This window comes from Amblyomma maculatum, chromosome 11 (genome assembly GCF_055883805.1).
Source record: "Amblyomma maculatum isolate TAMU_Amacu chromosome 11, ASM5588380v1, whole genome shotgun sequence".
In the NCBI taxonomy this organism is placed as follows: Eukaryota; Metazoa; Arthropoda; class Arachnida; order Ixodida; family Ixodidae; genus Amblyomma; species Amblyomma maculatum.
Window position 1 is genome coordinate 100,322,653 of NC_139354.1, and position 21,990 is coordinate 100,344,642.

The 21,990-nt window shown below is 47.7% G+C and overlaps 1 protein-coding gene across 12 annotated transcripts in view; it reads right to left on the reverse strand.

Annotated features, from left to right (window-relative positions):
* Nucleotides 1–824: 824 nt before the first annotated feature.
* Nucleotides 825–21,990, reverse strand: part of LOC146174493 (uncharacterized) — an 89,118-nt gene continuing 67,952 nt past the window's right edge. For 10 of the 12 annotated variants that reach the window (XM_084583566.1, XM_084583565.1, XM_084583564.1 and 7 more), the window contains 4 exons: nucleotides 20,121–20,199; nucleotides 18,998–19,061; nucleotides 1,786–1,882; nucleotides 825–1,016 (listed from right to left, as the gene is read on the reverse strand). In XM_084583566.1, the coding sequence (XP_084439692.1) occupies nucleotides 1,818–1,882; nucleotides 18,998–19,061; nucleotides 20,121–20,199 (208 nt within the window). In that variant the 3' untranslated portion in view covers nucleotides 825–1,016; nucleotides 1,786–1,817. Of the gene's footprint in view, nucleotides 1,017–1,785; nucleotides 1,883–18,997; nucleotides 19,062–20,120; nucleotides 20,200–21,990 lie in introns of those variants that run through there. The other 2 variants (XM_084583574.1, XM_084583570.1) reach the window with 2 other exon arrangements.

The following is a 21,990-nucleotide window of genomic DNA, read 5'->3' on the forward strand; positions in this document are numbered from 1 at the left end:
GATAAAGAATAAAAAAAAAGCTTTTTGCCAGCCACCCAGCAATTTGTTCTGAGAGCAATCATAATTATATAAAACCTAAGCATTTTATCACAAAATATTAGAAAACGGCTAACACACATAGTATTGAGTGTAGAATAAGAAAAAGATGCTACACGGTATGAAAGAGCACAGAGCACGAGTAGAGGGAAGCCTCAGTTCCCAAGTCGACGCAACGTTCTGACAAGTGGACTTGTCGTCTGGGCGAAGACCAAAAAATGTGCACGAGCGAATACGCCCAGCATGGCTAGTCGTCGGCTGACATCAAACGTTCTGTATTGCGGCAGCAGACAAAATCTCTAGAGCGAAGCAGCAATAGAATGCTCTGTACTGGGTCAAATAACTGCAACGGTCCATGAAAAGAAACTTCGTGCATGGTTCAGCAGTTATGATGTGGCGTCGATGCTTTTTTTCCGCAAAGAAAGCACTGTTCTAGGAGCGCATGGCGTACTCTTCAAGACGAAGTCTTTTTACCTGATTCATTGGGCCAGGAGGTAGCCACCTGCTCCTTTTCATTTTTTTTTTTTCACGTCCTCCACTTCCTTGGCTGGCTGCCGAAATTACAACTTCTGTGTTTTCTTTGCTCACATATTTAGTCAACCTTGCGTGAAGTTCCTGAATAGCTTTCATGAAGAGTGGATCGTTATGTTCGACGTTGCTGGCAACTTGTACTTAGATACATGCATCATATATCGAAGGGCGCGGCTACATGCATCATATATCGAAGGGGGCGTGTAGGGGCGTGCACAGGCAAGAACAAGAAACGGAGAGACTAACGAACACAGGGATGACCATGAACTGAACCATTTATTTCTGTGCGTTAAAGAGCAATGGCATAGACGACTCCAGTCTAGAAACATACAAACGTAAACCCATAGGAAAACGCCACCAAAAATGTTGATGTATCTTTGGTGCGTGATGCTCTATCTCTTCGGTGCACGGTGCTCAAGCAACTAGCCAACCATATTGCTTCAGCATACCTGCAGGTGACAAGCGAGAATCTGCATAAGTATCACGCCACACTGCAGCGTTTCTACGACAGTGTAGTCATTATATGATCACGTCGTTGTTTCATTTCTTCTAAGCATCTAACTCAAAAACTCTCCGCTCGAATAATTTCTAAGCAAAGTTAGTAGTACAACTTGCCACTCACTAATTAGATAGCGCCAGATGGACGTTTCAATGCGGAATTATCACATTGTATATGACAACGTATGCCAGTATCGTGATAATTGGCCAGTAAAACAATTAGTGGCGCATCCACACGACCTCGGCCAAAACTGTAAAAACACCACGGGGATATCGTAAGTTTCAATTAAACGGGCAATTAATGTTAATAAGATGTAACAAGCTGTTTCATTATCGGCCTCCACAGGTGAAAACTGATTCTTTATTGAAGAGTGTTTGATCTTTGAGTGGGGAATTGTGATATATATGCGAGATTCATACCTTAGAAACATACTAGATTCATGACTTAGAAACATACTTCTGACTATAGCACGCAACACACACTTGTAACCCTCTTCAACAAGGTTGTTTTAATACGTCTTTTTTACTGTAAACATCAAAACTAAAATAGATAATAAGGCTTCAGATGCACACCGCACAGCCTAAATGACTTCCGATAAATGTTTCGTCTAAGGTAGTGGGCTCCATAAATTACCCAGCGCACGTTTCAAGGCTTCAGAAGGAAATAAAGAACAAACGAGAAAGCCATGGAATTCAGCACAAAGAGCGAAGATTTCTCACTTATGTTTATGCTTCAGCCAATGCAGTACCCACTACACCATGGATTCCGGCCAGTGCAGGAACAGGTTCCCCAGCAGGATCCCCAGAAGCCACAGAACTGAAAAAAAAACAATAACACAATATATCACACAGATTTTGCTCCTGACTTTTCCCGGTACCATATATTCCACGCCGCATGCCAGACAGTTCTTTATTCTTAACCACGGATAATATGTTTTCGTTTGACACTTTGACGCTGAAGTAAAAGCAACCAGCTGCGAATCTCACCCCGACATCGCATAAAACCCACAAGATGTGTTCGAACATGGCTAAACTTAGACCGGATTCTGACTTACAGACTGTAAGTCGTAATAACATGAATGTCAGATTCACACCACTGGTCTCTGCTCCAAGCACGTTCACGAAGTGTTAAAATCTGGGGTTCCTCTCACAAAGAAGAGATTCACTGTCGCATCGGCAATTTATTGTAGGCTAAAAATCATGTTTCAGGACGGTTGCAATGATTTCCGAATCAGATAGCAGCATTATCATTATTTAGTGCACGTATAGCTGAATCCTTAATTTAGTATGAATTATAACCGAAAGCCTAGATTGTAGAAAGTATGTCTCGAGTTCAAGAGAACCAATGTGTTGATTTGTTTTTCGCTATTACTAATTCAAACAATTTTAAATAAAACTAAAATAGAAATGTGTATTCTGTAGCGAAATTGAGCTCAGATTGAGGCTGCCAATGTTGTATTTTATATATTTAAAGCGCAAATTAACAACAGCAATGAGGGACGCTTCTGGATCTTTAAACAAGTTCTGGTGAATGGCTTTCCTCTATCTGGCCGTATTGATTGACTTCCCTTCATCTGGGCGACGGTATCTATCAAGGCAAACTGTTTTTGATAATTCTATATCGGCAGCGTTTCGATAGAGGGAAAGCAGCAAATCGAAACTGAAACTGATTTCTCGCCCAGAAAGGAAGCTCCCGATGATCTACCCGTGATGTATATAGGGTGCTCGAAAATCTTTCTCACACAGGATGAATGGCAAAACCAGATGCTGGAAATCACGAAAGCGCTCATAGATACCTTAAATGCCGTATACATTCCTAAAAACCTGCTTCTCACGCTTGATGCAATCGTTAAAGAGGTATAAACTTTGTCGTCGCAAGCGCACATCTTTCCGCAGAAGGCGTCTGAATTTAGGCCATTTAAACGGAGAATTCTTAAACTGAGAAGACGAGTAGCTCCAAGTAGAATCTTTCAGGATGAGAAGTGGTTTTACATAACATTTTTGCGAATTCCGGATTGCAGATTAATCCGCGGTGCTTTCCTTATAAGAGAAACATTATTGCGCTTGTAGGTTGCTTTCGATGTGTCCAATGTCAGTGATCGTATTCTTTTAAATTGCGATGTGTTGGATGTCTTTCCATTGTGGTAAAATGTGATCCTGAAGATTGACGTCACCTTAAAGGGGTGTTTTATTCAAAGAGGACAAGAGAGAGTCATAGGTAGGCTTAAGTCGGTCAAAGAATTTCGGCCTCAAATTGGAGATAAATATATTGAACCCGAACAGCCTATCAAAGCTGGAAAGAAATACAAAAATTGAATTTTCTATGTCAGTTAAGGTCATGTCTGTCTACAAAATTGTTATGTCTATTGAGCTGTAAATTCTTGAAATATTGTTAAGGGAAACTTACACAGCGGTAAAAGCCAGATAACTCTCAGAAGCTCACACCACCAGCACAAACCCAGCTTAGCTTGAGCGTCGTCTTCTTCACAACACCACACCAGTGCGTCGTCGTCATCTAGATATTGCGCACCGTAACAGTATTCCCCGCGCGGGAGAAGCACCGTCCCGGTGCTGCCTACACAGGAGAAATTGAATAGTACGGTTTCAGACGGGCGACGTGCACAATTTCTGGATGAGGGGTTGTGGAAGGATACTTGGGCTGTAGAGGGGCGATCTCATAAGTCACATCGGTGACTTGTCGCAGGACGCAGTAAGGACCTACGTAACGAGGCAGAAGTTTCTCGCACATCCCCACACGACGAGCCGGGAGCCAAAGAAGCACGAGGGAACCAGGAGGGTAGTGGACGTCTCGGTTATGTAGGTCATAACGACGCTTTTGTGAGCACTGAGACGCGCCAAGCCCGTCTCGAGCAATGTGGCGGGCGGCATCAGCGCGGGCGATGGCGTCCGAAGCGTAACTACAAGAAGAGTTGTCAAGAGGGAGCAAGGTGTCGAAGGGGAGTAAAGGGTCGCGGCCGAAAAGTAGATAAAAGGGAGAGTATCCGGCGGTATCATGGCGTGAGGAGTTATAGGCGAACGTGACGAAAAGTAAGGAGATGTCCCAGTCACGATGGTGATCGGACACATACATAGATAGCATGTCGGTCAATGTGCGATCAAGGCGCTCAGTAAGACCGTTCGTTTGCGGATGGTAGGCCGTGGTGAATTGGTGACGAGTAGCGCATGAGCGGAGAAGGTCATGAACAACTTTAGAAAGGAAACAGCGGCCACGATCTTTGAGCAGTTCACGCGGAGCGCCATGAATCAAGATTACGTCATGCAAAAGAAAGTCAGCAACGTCGGTGGCGCAGCTGGTGGGGATGGCCCTGGTTATACCATATCGGGTAGTATAATCAGTCGCCACAGCAATCCATTTGTTTCCAGACGTCGACGTCGGAAAAGGCCCAAGAAGATCGAGGCCCATACGAGAAAACGGTTCAGTAGGCACTGAGATTGGTTGCAGGGGCCCACTAGGTTGAAGCGATGGTGTCTTACGGCGCTGACATAGCTCACAAGCGGCGACGTAGCGACGGACAGAGCGGTAAAGACCAGGCCAGAAAAATCGTCGTCGCACACGGTCGTACGTGCTTGATACTCCCAAGCGTCCTGCTGTAGGGGCGTCGTGAAGTTGGGCGAGGAGAGTAGAGCGCAGATGAGCCGGAACAACCAGTAAAAGGTCCGCGCCATCTGGACGCATGTTGCGTCTGTATAATGTCTCGTTATGGAGCACAAACATGCTGGCGGAAGAGTCGGGGTTGTTGCGCAGCTGGATTATAATTGGTTGCAGGGCAGGATCCCGACGCTGTTCTGAGGCGATATTTATAAAGTCCGAGATGGACAAAATGTAGTCGTCAGCAGTATGGTCGGACAAATCGGGAGGATCTACGGGATGGCGGGACAAGCAGTCAGCGTCTTGGTGTAAGTGGCCGGAATTGTATACCACAGTAAACTCGTACTCTTGTATTCGCAAGGCCCAGCGACCTAAACGGCCAGTGGGGTCCTTAAGTGAGGACAGCCAACACAAAGCATGATGGTCTGTGACTCAGAAGGACCGTCCAAACAAATAAGGGCGAAATTTGGTCAGCCCCCAAACGAGTGCAAGGCATTCCCGCTCTGTAATTGAATAATTGCGCTCAGAAGACGAAAGCAGGCGGCTGGCATAAGCAATGACGCGGGAGGACCCATGCTGGGATTGGGCAAGGACAGCACCAATACCATGGCCTCTAGCGTCGGTGCGCAGTTTGGTAGGTGCAGAAGGATCGAAGTGCGCCAAAACAGGTGGTGTAGTGAGGGCGGAAATAAGCGTCGTGAAGGCATATGCTTGGTCAGAACCCCATGTGAAAGGTACGTTTTTCTTCAGAAGAGAGGTAAGCGGACGAGCGATGTCTGCGAAGTTCCGAATGAAGCGGCGGAAGTAGGAGCAAAGGCCAAGGAATCTTCGCACGTCACTTGAGCTACGTGGGGTGGGGAACTCGCGCACGACTCGAACCTTGTCAGGGTCGGGCTGTACACCATTTGCATCAACCAAATGACCCAGGACTTTGATTTGGCGCCTACCGAAGCTGCATTTTTTAGCGTTCAGTTGAAGACCGGCGCGGCGAAAAACGGCCAGGACTGTAGAAAGTCGATCAAGGTGGGTTGCGAACGTGGAAGAGAAAACTACGACGTCATCTAAGTAGCATAAACATGTTGTCCACTTGAAGCCACGGAGGAGCGAGTCCATCATGCGCTCGAATGTCGCAGGAGCGTTACAGAGTCCAAATGGCATCACCTTGAACTGATAGAGTCCGTCGGGGGTGACAAATGCGGTTTTCTCGCGATCCCGTTCGTCGACAGCAATTTGCCAGTAGCCTGAACGCATGTCGATAGAAGAAAAATAGCTGGCACCATGCAAGCAGTCAAGCGCGTCGTCAATTCGTGGAAGAGTGTAAACATCTTTCTTTCTTATTTGATTAAGGTGGCGATAGTCCACACAAAACCTCAAACTTTGGTCTTTCTTTTTTTTCAATACGACAGGGGACGCCAAGGGACTGCAGGAAGGCTCAATAATGTTTTGCGTCAGCATCTTGTCAACTTCTTTCTGTATAGCATGCCGCTCAGTAAGGGAAACACGATAAGGCCGTCTGTGGATGGGGCTGGCATCACCCGTATTGATTCGATGGGTCACAACGGATGTTTGGCCCAATGGTCGGTCCCCGAAATCAAATATATCAGCGTACGACAGCAAAAGGTCGGAGAGAGCTCTGGCTTGGTCATCTGGCAGATCCGCAGATATCATGCTTGAAAAGAGGTTCGAATGTGAAGAAGCTGATATATGCTGCTCCGACAGATGCTGAGGCGTTAGAGCAGCAACCTCGCAGTCCGCCGAAGGAAACAGATCAGCAAGTGTCATGCCATGGGGTAAAACTTGGGTCGAGCGGCTGAAGTTAAGGACGGGAAGAGAGGTGCGGTTAGCAGTGACAGTCACAACGGTATGAGGGAGTATGATGTTGCGACGTAGAACAACATCGGTAATTGGGCAAGTGACGCATGTGCCGTCAGGAACTGCGGGGAACGGGGCCAGCGGAACATAAATAGCAGCTTCGGGTGGTAGACGAACAAATTCGGCGGATCGGAGGCGGGGCTTGACATCGCTGGTTTCGGGGCAGTAGGGCAGGTCTAAGCGAAGAAGGCCAGTTTAGCAATCAATCAGGGCAGAATGGGCCGTTAAAAAGTCGATGCCGAGGATCACGCCACGAGGGCAGCGGTCGATAACAGTGAAGAGGACAAGGGTAGTGCGACCGGAAATACTGACGCGCGCAGTGCACAGTCCCACGACGGCAGCGACGCTTCCATCGGCGACACGAACGGCGGATGAAGCGGCGGGTGTGACAACCTTTTTGAGACGGCGGCGAAAGGATGAGCTGAGGACCGAAATTTGGGCACCAGTTTCAATGAGGGCAGTAACAGGGGCACCATCCACACAGATGTCTAGAAGGTTGCGGCGATTAGCGAGGGTCAGCAGAGGATTTTCGGGCCGGGTCGTCACCTCCGGGAGCTGCATTGGTTAGTTTTCCGGAAGAGAGCCAGAGAAGTGAGGAGATGGTGGACGGTGAGGTAGGGGCGAGCGGGACCTCCGGGTCTGAGGCGACGGTGAGCGGCTGGACATGCGCGGAGCTGGCGAGTTAGTGACGAGAGCGAGTATCCCGGAAATGGTTTGGGTGTGGATATTCGGAGCTGCGATCTGTAAAGTATCCGGGTCGAGGTGGCGGAATCCAACGGCTGCGGCAATGACCAGAAATATGGCTGACACGTGAACAGGTGAAGCAGATCGGTCGGTCATCCGAGGTTCGCCATTCATCCGGATTGCGGTAGCGGTATAGCGTCGGCAAGGGCGCAGTTGGAGCCGCAGCTGCTACCACCGGAACGGTGGGTTGGACAGATGGCTGTGCATTAGGTTGGAACGAGGGCTGTGCAGAAGACTGGCCAGAGTTGAAGCCCACGTTCGCGTTGAGGCCCACATTTGCGAACTCCTGGCGAACGACAGATTGTATTAAAGCTATAGTAGCATCTGCCGGCTGAGGAGCGAACGCAACGGGCGCCATAGCTTCTATCTCTCGGCGAACAATTCTGGTCAAGTTTGAAGGCAGCGATGGCTGCTGCAGTGTTGGACTGTCTTCGCACGAAGACGTAGCAGCTGTATTTGGCAAGCGGTCGAAGCGGGGAGTAATGCGACGGTGTTTTGCTTGCTCAAACTGCCGGCAAACTTGGATGACTGAGTCGACCGTCGGACAGTCTTTGCAAAGCAGCAGATTGTAAACATCGTTTGCAATGCCCTTTAATATGTGACCAACTTTGTCTGACTCGGACATGGCACTGTCCACTTTTCGGCATAAGACTAGAATATCTTGAATATACGACAAATAAGATTCCGTGGAAGACTGGGCACGGGACGCGAGGTCTTTTTGTGCGCCGAGCTTGCGTCCGATCGGCTTGCCGAATAGATCGCGAAGTTTCTCTTTGCACATATCTCAGGATGTGATATCATCTTCATGCGTCTCAAACCAGACGCGCGCCGTACCCGCCAGATAGAAGATGACGTTTGCGAGCATGAGGGTCGCGTCCCAATGATTGTGCTTGCTTACTCGCTCGTACATACCGATCCCGTCTTCTACGTCGACATGGTCGGTGCCGCAAAAGGTGCCCGGATCACGAGGCTGCGTCATGACGACTGTGGAAGCCGGTGGTGCAGCTGAAGCTGATGTCGCGTCGGATGGCATAGTGATGGTACCAATCTGGCGGCCACTACGGAGATCCAGGTTTTGTACAGGTGCACTTCCAGCAATCCTCCACCAAATGTTAAGGGAAACTTAGACAGCGGTAAAAGCCAGATAACTCTCAGAAGCTCACACCACCAGCACAAACCCAGCTTAGCTTGAGCGTCGTCTTCTTCACAACACCACACCAGTGCGTCGTCGGCATCTAGATATTGCGCACCGTAACAATATGTATGCCTCAAAACTCATTGTGCGAGGTGCTATCAGAACTTCAATGTCACTATTTTTGCTGCTGATATGAAACCTCAGTAATGTTGGCTAGCAACTGCTACAACAAAGGTGCCTACCAGGTCTGCTTTCTCTTGCCATCTCGTGACATCATAAACCCCACTGAATAATCAGCAGCAAACTTCCGCCCCGTGCCTGAAATATCAGCAGGTTGATGACTATGCCTTGTCGCCGAGCCACACATTTTTGTGACCGTCAAATGTTTTCCTCGTACTGATCGTTACTGAATTCTCTGACATAAAAAGGTTACATGACCTAACTCCAGTTAAAATCTGTGGCAAATGGCCCCATTTAGCGAGCATCGTTTAGGTGCCAGTTCTTAGACTATGCTTCAAAACCGGTGCTGTGATAGCCTTCTCCTATCATCCAGCCTGTCTGACGTGGTTTATGGAATCAGAGCGATTTTCAAACTATAATGGCTAGCAGGTGGAATATTAAGTAGTATCCCATTCCGTGCTTTATGTGAAACAAAACCGGATATTAGAGAGGCTTTGACTGCGTTCCCAAAACAAAGCGATATGTAACCGGAATGCGGCTGTGTGGCGAAAACGACGACGACGGATACTGTTGAGGGAGGGCGTTATGATGATTCCTGAAAGGTAGAGAAGATGTGGAGGTACTATAGGATGAATACGGACGGGGACTACGGCAGAAGAGGAATACTGGAGCGATTGCGCTAATACATCGCACAACATTACGATAATCAATGGGTATGGACTCAACGGTCATGGAGAGTATTCAAGAGAGCGGGACTTGAGAGCAGGTGAAAGTGTGAGGATCAGAGAGAAAGGAGTCTATGAAGGTAGTGGCCATTGTGAGCAAAATTCGGGAGCATGGCCCTGACAGGCTTTCCTTCTCAGTGTTGCTGTTTCAAAGAGAGATTGGTTGCTACCTGAGATGGCAAGTAGGGGAAAGATAAGGTGGAAAGGCAACTGACAATTCTGTACATTATTAGACAAGCAGCCCTAAGGGCTACAAGAGCGCGCCAGCGCCTTCATCATAGTGTAGCTTTCTATACAATTACAGTTGTATTTCACACAGTGTGTATCTTGGGAATGTATTGCATATATAGCTTACAATTTGACGACTTGGTAGGCTTTCACGCAAAACTTCGGTAACACATATAGTCTACTGCTTCTTTGGCCGAGAGTTCCCGACAAGGCCAAGAGAGCCACTGCCTGCCTGCCCAGATTCAGAGGCGGCTTCTTTCCCCCGATCTGTAATTCTCGTGAGGGCTCTGCACAGTATATGAACATTCAGAGTCATGTAATACGACATGTCGCTATGTTAAAAGCTGCGAACATTTTTTGGACTGATTTGCAATGGTGATCCAGTTTTTGTTACAGGTGTGAAGTCACAAACTTGCCTTTTGCTCGTGTGAATATTTGAATTGTGTCTGCTGTTTGATGCCCTGTAACCGCTGCCTGAAACTATTTAACCGCTGCCTGAAACGCTGCCTGAAAGTTTTGAGCTCAGGGAAGGGACCAGAACCTTCTTGCAAATAAACTGGATTGAAGTTAACCGAAAGCAATGTCGTGCGGTGGTCTCGGCAGCTTTCTTGCTATGCTGCGGTCTCTGTCTTTATTGTGAGGGGATTTGTCTACTCCAGGCAACGTATATTTCTCACGCCGCCTAAACAAATCACCCTATGCTACGCACACGGATCGCCACCGCACTCTCACAGCTGGCTGGGTTAATGGAAGCAGAGCTAATAAAACGTCATGAAGACGAAGATGCACACAGCACAGTGCTAGAGGGTGTTGCGATTGGAATTTAAAAATGTAGATGTTTGCTGCACAGCGCGAGAATGTGTGCTAGGTTTACACAAGGCGTCATCGGTTTGCCACAGAATGCGTCCGACGCACTATGCGTCCGACGCAGCTACCTATACAGCGGCACAACCAGCGCCCACTGTCGTCGTTGCGAAGCCTCGTGATCCGGGAACCTTTTGCGGCACCGATGACATCGACGTCGAAGACTGGCTCGCTATGTACGAGCGAGTGAGTAAGCACAAGCGATGGGACGCAACGTTGATGCTTGCAAATGTCATTTTCTACCTGGCTGGTACGGCGCGCGTCTGGTTCGAGACGAACGAAGATCTAACATCCTGGGACATTTGCAAAGAGAAGCTTCGGGATCTCTTTGGCAAGATGATCGGACGCAAGCTCGGCGCTAAAAAGGACCTAGCATCGCGAGTACAGTCGTCGACCGAATCATATCTGTCTTACATGCAAGACGTACAGCTCTATGCCGCAAAGTGAACAGCGCCATGCCCGAGTGTGACAAGGTGGGCCACATCTTAAAGGGTATTGCTGACGACGCTTTTAACCTTCTATTTTGCAAAGATTGTGAATTTGTGAACGTGAATTTCTCGTGGAGCCGTGAACAAGCTCAGGCCTTCACAACGCTCATTTCCGCGCTCACCGCTCCTCCTGTACTGGCGCACTTCGACCCGTCTGCGCTTACAGAACTGCGCACCGGCGCTAGCGCACATGGTATTGGCGCCATCCTTACCCAGTACCAGCACGGCCACTCTCGTGTGATTGCCTATGCCAGCCGCCTTCTATCTCAGTCCGAGCGCAATTATTCCATTACGGAGCGCGAATGCCTTGCACTTGTTTGGGCGTTGACCAAAGTCCGCCCTTATTTGTTTGGGCGGCCCTTCAGCGTAGTGCCGGACCATCATGCCTTGCGTTGGTTGTCATCACTTAAGGCCTCTACTGGCCGCTTAGGTCGCTGGGCCTTGCGATTACAAGAATACACGTTTACTGTTCTGTACAAGTCAGGCCGCCTACATCAAGACGCCGACTCCCTGTCCCGCCACTCTGTTGACCCTCCTGAACTTCCTGACAATACTGCTGACGACTGCGTTTTGTCCATTTTGAACTTTCTCCACATCGGCCTCGAACAGAGTCGTTATCCTTCCCTGCGCCCCATTATTGATCACCTGCGCAACGACAGCACCGATCCGCCCATCAGTATGTTTGTGCTGCTTAATAACACGTTATACCGACGCAATATGCGCCCAGATGGTGTAGACATTTTGCTTGTGGTCCCGACACATCTACGCTCTGCTGTTCTTGCGCACCTTCATGATGCTCCTACAGCAGGGCACGCAGGAGTGTCCCGCACGTACGACAATGTTCGACGGCGATTCTTCTGGCCTGGCCTCTACCGCTCTGTTCGTCGCTACGTCGCCGCCTGTGAGCTGTGCCAGCGCAGGAAGACCCCGTCTCTTCACCCTAGTGGGCCCCTGCAACCACTCGCAGTTCCAACTGAGCCCTTTTCTCGAGTTGGTCTCCACCTCCTTGGGCCATTTCTCACATCCACTTCAGGGAAGAAATGGATTGCCGTAGCGACCGATTACGCCACCCGGTATGCCATAACCAGAGCTATCCCCACCAGCTGTGCCTCCGACTTTGCAGACTTTCTTTTGCATGACGTCATCTTGCTTAATGGTGCTCCTCGTCAACTGCCCTCCGATCGCGGTCGCTGCTTCCTTTCTAAAGTTTTAATGACCTTCTGCGCTCATGCGCTACGCGCCACAACTTCACAACGGCCCCATCCTCAAACGAACGGTCTTAGGCCTCATTCTCACAGCCGGTTTTTCTCTCCTCCGTCGCCTCCGTCGCGCCGGCACTCGCCCGAGAAGGGGAGTTAATGGTGCCAGTACTCCCCGAAATCGGGTGGCCGGCGCCGTGGGGTTTTGCTCCAAGGCGCCGCCGGTCCGGCGAGCGGCGGACTCCGCCCCACGAAAGACGGTCCAGTGAGCGCGCTCGCTTCTCTCACGTGAATCTACGTCCCGGCTTGCGTGTCGCGACCAAGCGAGCGCTGGCGGAGCGGCCGCGCGAGCAGACGGCGGTGCGCGAGCACAGAGAAAAAAAAAAAAGCGGGGGTTGCCCTCCTGTCCGGTGCCCCGCGAAGCGCGCTCTGACAAGAGACAACAAATGCTGTTCCTTTTTTTTTTTCATTTCTCAATGCACCGGGTGTCGCAGCTAAACATGACCTCCTGCAAAATTTTACGATGTTTAAGTTGTATATTTGAATGGGTTTATCAAAAGAAATCTTGCAAGTTCTGGCGACCCATTCCTTTATTGATGACAGAGTTATTTATATGTACCTATAGATTTCTTCGATTTCGCTGACTGCCATGAATAATACTATAAATATTATAGGAGTGCGCATTTATGCTGAGCTTGGATACAGCCTTGATATATATTCGTACCCATTTGTTGTTTCGTAGTACGCGCGGTGTTTGTACTGAAGCTGAGATAAGAAGGCGTTCCAACTCCGAACTGCTGCGAGAAGTCGCGACACTAAATGTGGAATATAAGAGACGGGGATTTTATTTTTTATCAGGAGTGCTGAAGTAACAGTACTATTCTCGAGTAGTATATTTGGAATTTCACTCCCTTCCATTCCGGATCTACGCAGACGATACCTCGTTGCAAACTGTTAAGCGCGTAGTTTTTCTCGCAAACCTAAGCCAATCCAAACGCAGAACAAGTGCTTGGCAAACTTAAATCACATAAAGTATGTGGCTCATAATTTGAGCTAAGATCCGTTATACAGACAAACCAGAAACAAAAAGAAGTACGGCGTAGCAAACAAGGTTCGGAGGGACAGTAAAGATTCGGGCGGGCGGAAAATCTATTGGCTAGGCAGGCGAAGAAGTCAAAATGACTGCCGCACAGGTGAAGGAAAAGAAAAAGGTAATGGGTGAGGTGAGGAAAGGAGCAGAGGAGAAAACGGAACACAAAAAGGAGAAAAAAAAAGCAAACAAAGGGTGAATGGCGCGGCAAGAAAACATCACGAATGGGAGGAGGTCTAAGGAAAGAAATAAAGAAAAAGCATAAAAATGGGAAAAACAAAATTCAAGAAAAAGCCGCAGTCTACCTGCCAGGCAGAGAACCCTTTTTATGAAAGTTCTGACGAAACTGCTTATCAAAAGTAATATAACTAGAGTGTGCATTTACACTACGTTTTAGTACTCGCTGCTTATATTCGTACCCATTTGCTTCCGTGCTGTACGCGCGGCGCTTTGCTGTAAACTGTGGAGTTGCGTACAGCTACTGAAGCTAAGATGGCAATGCCTTCCAGCAACAAAGCACAAGGGACTGACAACAAATGCCGATTTTATTTAATTTTGCAATATGCAGGACGGCACAGCTAACCCCGACTTCCGACAGATGTGCGTGAAATATTATTTCAGTCCGTGCCATTCTAACTTGATTTTTAATGCTTGTATCAAAACCATATTGCCATGCTGTCACGAACAATTCTTTTATTGATAGAATAGTTCATTATGCTTTCTGTGATTGTGCTGATTGAGAAGAATAATTTCGCTGATTGTGAAGGATAATGTTATTGGTGTGAGCATAATTTTCTGCGGTTTAATACATGGTTGCTATAATTATACTAATTTGCTTTGGCGCAGTACGCGTGCTGTTTGTACCGTTACCGAAGCTGAGATGAAAACGCGCTCTAGCTCCAAACTGCTGTTAGAGCACGTGAGACCGCACGCTCCTTTTTTTTTCTTCTTTTTTCTGTACAGACACTGAGCACACGACTTCCACCGCTGCAGGGAGGGCAGCCGCCCTCCGCATTTTTTTTTCTGCAGGAGAAAAAAAAAAACCGCTCACACCAAACAAGTTTGACGGCGTCCCGCGCCCCTTTCCGCGGGGGAAGGGGGGGGGGGGGTATTGTTACGGTACGCAGTGAAAGAGACGATGACGAAGTGCTGGGCTAGTGGAGAAAGACGACGCTGCAGCTAAGTCTGGTTCTCCTGTGAGTGTGTCCCTGACGATGAACTGTTGCGGCTACGACGTACCACCGCCTCCTAACATCTCGACGTGCCTCGTAACAATATGATCGAGGGGTTAAAAAGCACCTAGTCCTACAATCCGGTCCGCAGTTGAACGAGTCCTTTGGACCAGTTTATAACTATATTCTGGAAAGGAAAATGGATTGTTTATTGAACCGGAGTGATATAGGGTGTGCAACGGAATAAACTTAACTCGTTGAGGAGTGCCAGTGCCTGTAACCGTCACGATTGGGCCATTGCAAGCCATACGTAAACAAATAAAGGAAGGTTTCTTCAGGCAAACTCCCGCTAAATGGTGGCAGTGATAGCGATTCGGGAGCGGCCGAAGCGCCAAATGCAAAGAAAGAGTTAGAGTGTGCAAAGCCCTTCACTTGCTACAGGTGTAAAAATCCAGGACACATGGGCGTCAACCTCCAAAATGAAGATTGCTTCTTGTATCTCAATGACTACGAGGAGGACATCAGTGTATGCAAGATCTAGTGGTCAAAGAGAAGCCTGGCATATTACTAGGTGAGTTTGTCGCAAAAATAAGTGTTTTTCATTGCAAAACTTGTGTCGCCTTCCATTATGCAGGCCAGTGTGCGTATATACGACAGTTTGTGAAAGAGAAGAACGTGTGCTTGCACATCGTGAAGAGAGTACTCGACGGTCCTTTTCGTCAGATAAGGACCGAACTGCCGTGTCCGACAAGCTCCCTAAATGCTATTCGTATTTGGCTTTGATCAAATCTCATATGCTCGTAGGCATTAGGGCCATCCGTTTCAGGGAGAGTTGCGCTGCCCTTAGCATGTTCAATAGCGCGAGTAATGGCGACTCAGCTTATTTCAGAAACTTCTTCAAAGGCTAAAACAGGAGTTGAAACTGTCACCGATGTGAAGGATAGCGGATCAAAAAATGATGAGATCGAAACCTTCGCGACAAGTCAGCATGATAGTGAGATTGACGAACTGCTGTACAGGACGCACTTGACGGTAACCTCTTGCCACCAGTGTCTCCTAATGTCACATGACATTTAAGTGGCAAACGAGATGACATTTGAGATGGAACCGGTCAATTATCCCACGGCACAAGAGATCAGAGAGCTCCGCCGCAGACCGAATCCCTAGTGAAAAACACCGTATAAGTCACAATAACCTCATACAGATTTCTCATACTAAACTCATACTTATCTCATTTATTTTCATATATTTTTCATAGGATGAATGAGTTTAGTATGAGATTAGTATGAGTTTAGTATGATAATTTGTATGAGGTTATTGTGACTCATAGGGTTTTTTCACTAGGGATACGGCAGCAAAGCATACTTTTTTCTAAATGAGAACCTCTGTGCTGTATCGCTTATTCTACGATAAGCCCGTAATGGACAAACACCGATTGGTCGTTCTTGAAAAACATTGCGAAGTCTTACTGCGACATTCCCATGGATGCGTAGAGTCGTGTCACCTTGGTATTTGGAAAGCAAAACAAAGGCTACTGCAGGTATACTATTGGCCCGAATGACTTAACGAGAAATATAGAGCTTTTTAATGCGCATTAGACACATGCCAAGAGATCAGGAAGGCGTAAGGTATGTGAAAAGCACCGATAGTCTTAATATCCTCATTAGCAACCCACTTCCCCAATTAGTGATAGAGGTAACTTTTGCAATCCCTATGACAGAGAAAGGATACCGTTACATACTCACTACGTTATGCCCAGCCACAAAGTTTCCCGGGGCTTAACGTGGCGTGTGATGATCTCTGAGAGAGTTGTGCATTCGCTGCTGTCAGTTTTTGCACGAGTTAGATTCCCTTCCGAGATCAAAAGCAACCAGGGCAGCGCATATCACAACTGTCCTCACTACATAATTTATCAAGCCATGTGTCATTAAGACTTTGTATAGCTCAGTCCACCGTCAGCAGGACAACAGCGTAGGCATGTGAATTCTGTTCTCAAGCACATTCTTGCAAGACACAATGTTACGAAAACTCGCGCGACTGGGATAGCTGCGTACCTGCAACACGTTTCGCCTTGTAATCGGCGCCACATGAATCCGCTGAATTGATCCTGGCCGTTATAACGAAGTCTGGGAGGGGCAAGGTGAAAACCCAACAAAGGTAGAATTCATTTTGAAACTTTGCAATTGCTTACGTAACATTAAAGAACTTGTAGAGGTCAGCATGAAGTCATTGCAACCTCGTTCCAAAGTGTACTATGATAATAGCCCATCAGAAGAGCATTCACATCGCGGAACAAGTCATGTTGCTGAAACCTTTACGGCAGAATAGGCTCGAAGTGCAGTGGGAAGGACCTGCTGAAGAGGTTGCTAAGCTGCCTGACACTAACTCCGCGGTGAAAATCTCTCGCAGGCATTAAAGCTTCCGCATGCATCATTGAAACCTCATGAAGCCTTACGTGCAGGGAGATGCCTTGGTAAATCCAACATTAAACATTTTTCAGGAGATGGATGACAGTGTGCTTTGTCTTAGCGGAGAGATACGCAATACTCAGAGGCCTCATCAAAGAGATGGAGCGGAGGGTGAACTGAAAAAGCTCAGTTATCTGCTTTTAGTGACCTGATAGCTGAGTTTCAGAAGTGTTTTGTGGACAGACAAGGCAGAACTAATTTGACTTGAGCACAATAATGAGCTGACTTCTAGCGGCTCAGTGCGGTCAAAGTGCTACCAATTTTATGCGAGGCAGAAAAAATATTGGACAGACAAGTTAAGCGAATGCTCAAAGTTGCTGTAATAAAACCAGCGAAAAGCGATATCGCGTCGCAAATGGTCTTAGTAGAAGCTCGAGATAAAGATCCCGCTCCTCTAGTGGATCATATTCCCAATATTAAAGAGGGAGAGGAACAGGTCAGTCGAGCGGCCTATCAACTACGCTTGATCTTAACTCAGCATACTGGCAAATACCGCTTACTGAACGTGCCATCAGATACGCAGCTCGAAAGTTAAAGAGTACGCTTGCATTATATGGGCCATCCAAAAAGTACAATGTTCTCTTGTGGGTTGCAAATTCACTGCAGAGACGGACCATTGTCCCTTGGCCTGGCTGCAAAGTGCGATATCAAGAAACAGTTAACTTATAAGATAGAGCTTGGTTCTACAGCAGTATAATTTTGACATAAAGAACAAGAAGGGCAAGTTATTTGGGAATGCAGACGCACTTTGTCATTTTTTTCTAAGCACTTGAAGGTTATTTTCACCATGCCCCTAAATTGCTAAATGATTTTTTGTTTAGTGCGCCAGTCTGTGACAGTAAGTTGGCACGTTCAGTTTTCAGGGCATATGTGGGTCATAAGCCTTGAGTGAAAGCTTTTCTCAGAAAAGTAAAAATTTGATGGCGCTCCTCTTTTTATTCTGACCTTTTCGGAGGGGAGCGGAGAGCTTACTGCCATATATGGTTGAGTTTTTGCCATATATGGTTGAGCGAGAGAGCTTCGAGCCTCCATTAGCAGGCGATTAAGTTGCCTGTCCGCGCAGCAGCTGCGGCTGCTACCCACCTTGAATAGTTTTGGCGGGGGAGGAGGCTGTCACGAGCGTACAGCCGGCTAGCCGGTATCGGGTCGTGTGACTAACTGAAGAGAAAAAAGGAAACGCTACTCCCTTCGAAGAAACAGTCCAAGAAGTCTCCACACTTTATATGGAGTTTGACCCTCCCGGCGAAGCAGCGCCTACTGAGGGAAACAGAATGGCGTTGTGAACGGATCGTAGCCAAGTTTGAGAAGAGTGGATGAGGAAGACAGCAGTCATCCATTAGGTGTAGTATGCAAAGAAGTAGGCGGTTATTGGGAGCTGGTGCCGCTCCTTCTTTTGACCCTTAGGGAGCTTCTGAAAAGCGAACTCACCTGTACCGTTGAGACAGCTCTTTACTGAGGAAACGGTGCTTACTACCTCTTCGCCTTTAGAGATCTCCCAGACACTAAGTGATCCCGCCTAGTAGAACAATAGATGGCCAGCCCTTGCATCGTTCCAACTAAGTATTGATGTGTGTAACCTGGTCGCCGATCTCTGAGCTATGTGTCTTCAGATTTGATTGTTTGGCGTGATCGGAGAGGGAAAGAGAGCAAAAGATTTAAGGACGCTGCGGGGCGAGAAATATTGCCCTGGGCACTCAATAAATAGCGCATCCAGTTGCTTTTTTCGATAGAGTGTTAAATTATTTCCATATTGCTGCTGTGTCGATTTTCACATGAATAAGTTTTCTAATAGCGCATTCAGCCAGCTTGTGGTCGTTTCACCAACATCGCAGCATCAATTTCTACTGAACCCCAAGACTCGGCACTGTACCAAAGTGAAGGCCGATTCGAGCTAGCCCCAGCTTCACTACTCGGCCTAATCCATGCACCACTATGGTGCTATATTTATGAATGTGCGAGCGTGTGTAGGCTGTTATTTTTATGAATAACTTTATTTGGTGTAACTTCACAGATGGTACTTTGGTAATTGTTACTATGACCCTTCAAAAATATCTCGCAATTTTATAAGCAGATGAAATCCTAGCAGCACTAAAGTGCTTAAGTTAGGTGAAAGAGACACTGCTGACGGCGTATAAAAATGACAGTGATGTAACTTACCTCTCCGAAACACTGCGGGGAAGTGGCCCTTTTTTGCGGTGGATTTGTAAGGCAGCCATTCACGCTAAATAAGAAACAAACATATTAATTATTAGGCTAAGCACCATGCTCCTCGTAATGCTAAGCGTTAAGCCAGTTGTCACGAACATAGCCCAGACAATATGTCACCAAATTCCCCCGCGAATATTTCACAATACACATATCTTGAAACATTGCACTTTCAGTACCAGTCATCAGAGCTAGGCATTTAGACCTTTTTTCTTAGCTGGTAACTAAGAGTCAATAAATTATACTTACTATATCAGCTATTACGTTTAAGTTTGAAATTAAATTTAAAAATGAAATTTATTCTTGTCTTTAATTAGGTAGTGTGATCACGGAACCTTCCTGCAACGAATTTGATGAGCAGAAAGAGCATATACAGCGGTGGTTTCTACAGGTGGCGCTGTTGTCGGAAATATTTGTTTTCTTTTACTTTTCCTTTGACATACACTTATTAGTGCACTGATATAGTGGTGCTTTCGCTGTTTACAAACTTGGGAAGTAAATTAGATCTGGCGACCTGCACGTGGTCCTCTTTGCACGTTGAGTGGGTCAAAGTGGTTAAGGCTGCCTCCCTTTGCTCAATGACTAACAGCCAGCGGTGGGGGTGGGCTGCCGGGACCTACCCTCTGGGGATGCAAAACCCCATGAAAGTTGGCGTAGAACTCTCACACAGTTGTGAGGGCAAGCTCAGAACATGATGTCCGATGCCTGAGCGGAGGTAGGGCTGGGTGCACACCAGTGCTTCTTCCAGGCTGAGCACAAGGAATCCGACGAGACAAAAGGCAGAAAGTGCCTAAATTCGAAATCTCCCTCCGGCACGCGGGGGTCCAGCCGCGATTTAAATCCCCCTGAGAGGCCCCGATTCCTGCGTTAGGGGAACCCTGGTCTTCGTGGAGAGGGGGGAGGGGTATAAATGGTGGCTGGGCTTCAAAGTTCCCCTCTGGGAAGTGGCCATACCGGCCAGCCGGCCGTCTTATGTGTCGTGGCGGGACGCCGAGAATGAGGGGTCGAATAGTTGCCAAATATAGTGCAACACCAGCCGAGGTAAGGGAGTAAAGGTTAGTAGGCCCAAGATTACCTCCAAATGAGCCCGGGTCATAGATATGGGTCCGCCAGCCAGGCCATGCACGAGCGCACCTGGGTAGGTGTTGAGTAATCTGAGATGAAGAAATAAAGGCAGGAGGATGATTGGTAAGCCCAGGTGATGTCTGTTGGGTGCTTCCTCCTTAGGGTTGTGCCTTAGGAGGAAGCATCTTCGCTACAAAACTCGCAGATGGAACCCATGAAAGCACTCAGTGGGCCAAGGAGCCGCGGGAGAAAACTCTCTCCTTGATTTGACTGAACGAACGACCCAGGCCCGCGGTTATTGATACGGTCTATGAAACCGGGTGTGTTCTGGAAGGGACCCAGATTCTCCACCTCCACATTAGGTTTTCACCTGTCTCGGCGTCGATGCCCGAGTGCACCCGGTGAGTGAGTGGAATTTCCACAAAGTGAGGTCGCATATTCGAAGGATCTTGGTGCTCTACCTGTCTCGGACAGAAAAGGCATTACGGGGAGCCATGAAATATCAGAATGCCATGGCGAAAACTCGCTGTCGCCAGCTTCCGTCCAACTGCCCATAACCGAACCCCATATTCCTATTTCCGATTTCCTATTCTACCATCCCTTTCCGCTACTTCTTAGGGGAGATCAGGGGAGTATCTCCGGGCTTGTACTCCTTGATGTGGGTCGCTGTAGTAGCATGCCTCTTTTATTTATTACTTCCATATAAAACTTTTGTACGGATGGGCATGCTCATTTATATCGACAATTCTGCATCTTTCTATACCCGCGATACAGTAGTGGTCCGGGAGGTGTGTGACATTGGACTCCATCTTAGTCAATGTTTACAAACTAGTATTTTAATATCTGCGTGAAATACGCTTGTGTGGCTTGTGCAGTTTGGTTTTGCAGACAGGCGGGCATTATGTGCGGCATAAGGTGTCATGATTAGACGATCTATTTACTAACATTAGCAATCACCTCTTTACGTATTATTTTAGCTGTAATATTACAATATGGTAACTGAAGGCTCTCTATATTATGTTCTAGCCTCATTTTCAAATTTTGACCTCACCTGCCCTGTACAGAAACAACAAGACCAAAAGAGCCACAAGGCTGCATATGACCGAAGGAAGAGTCTCAGGGAACAGCTGGAACCTTCTGTCCAAGACCAGAAAAAGCCATCTAATTCCCAGCGTCCCACTACAAAGCGACTATTGACTACGCGACAGAAAATGTCTGGTCACTCTGGCAAGAAGAACACGCAACCCCTTCATCCTCCGACTCGCGAGGACTTCCCCCCTCTGTCACATGCAAATCAAGAGACGGCACCACCCCCTCGGACCAATGTCTGGCATCAAGAAGTTCAAGAACTGCCAGCTGCCCCACGTCCGCTTCTCAAGCCAGCTACGCTCCCACCACCGGGTAAGCCGAGCCCGCCACTTCCCGTTTCCCCTCCCAAACCTTTCTCTTATACATCTTCCGATTCCACACCAGTTATCACATCTGAGAATTATATGCGCCACATAAAAGATCGAAATGACCCTATTATCTGGTACCTTGCAGAAGAAATTTCCGCCATTCGCCAAGCATTCGAACTCATGCATACCCTCCTTAGCAATCTCCTGCAGGATGACGAACGCATGGATTTCCTAAATCATTCTCTTAAACGGCCCCGTCCATCTACATCCCCTGAAGCAACTGCTGCATCCTCTTCTGTCCCTCCCGAGAAGCGCGCTAACGTAGCTTAAGAATGGCAGGGAACAATCACATACACATTGTACAGTGGAATAGCAGAAACCTGCGTACCAATCGAACACTCTTTATCCAATGGCTCCTGACTTTACCCTCGCAGCCCCACGTCATTCTCATTCAAGAATCGCGTGCTCTTAAAGGTATTCCGG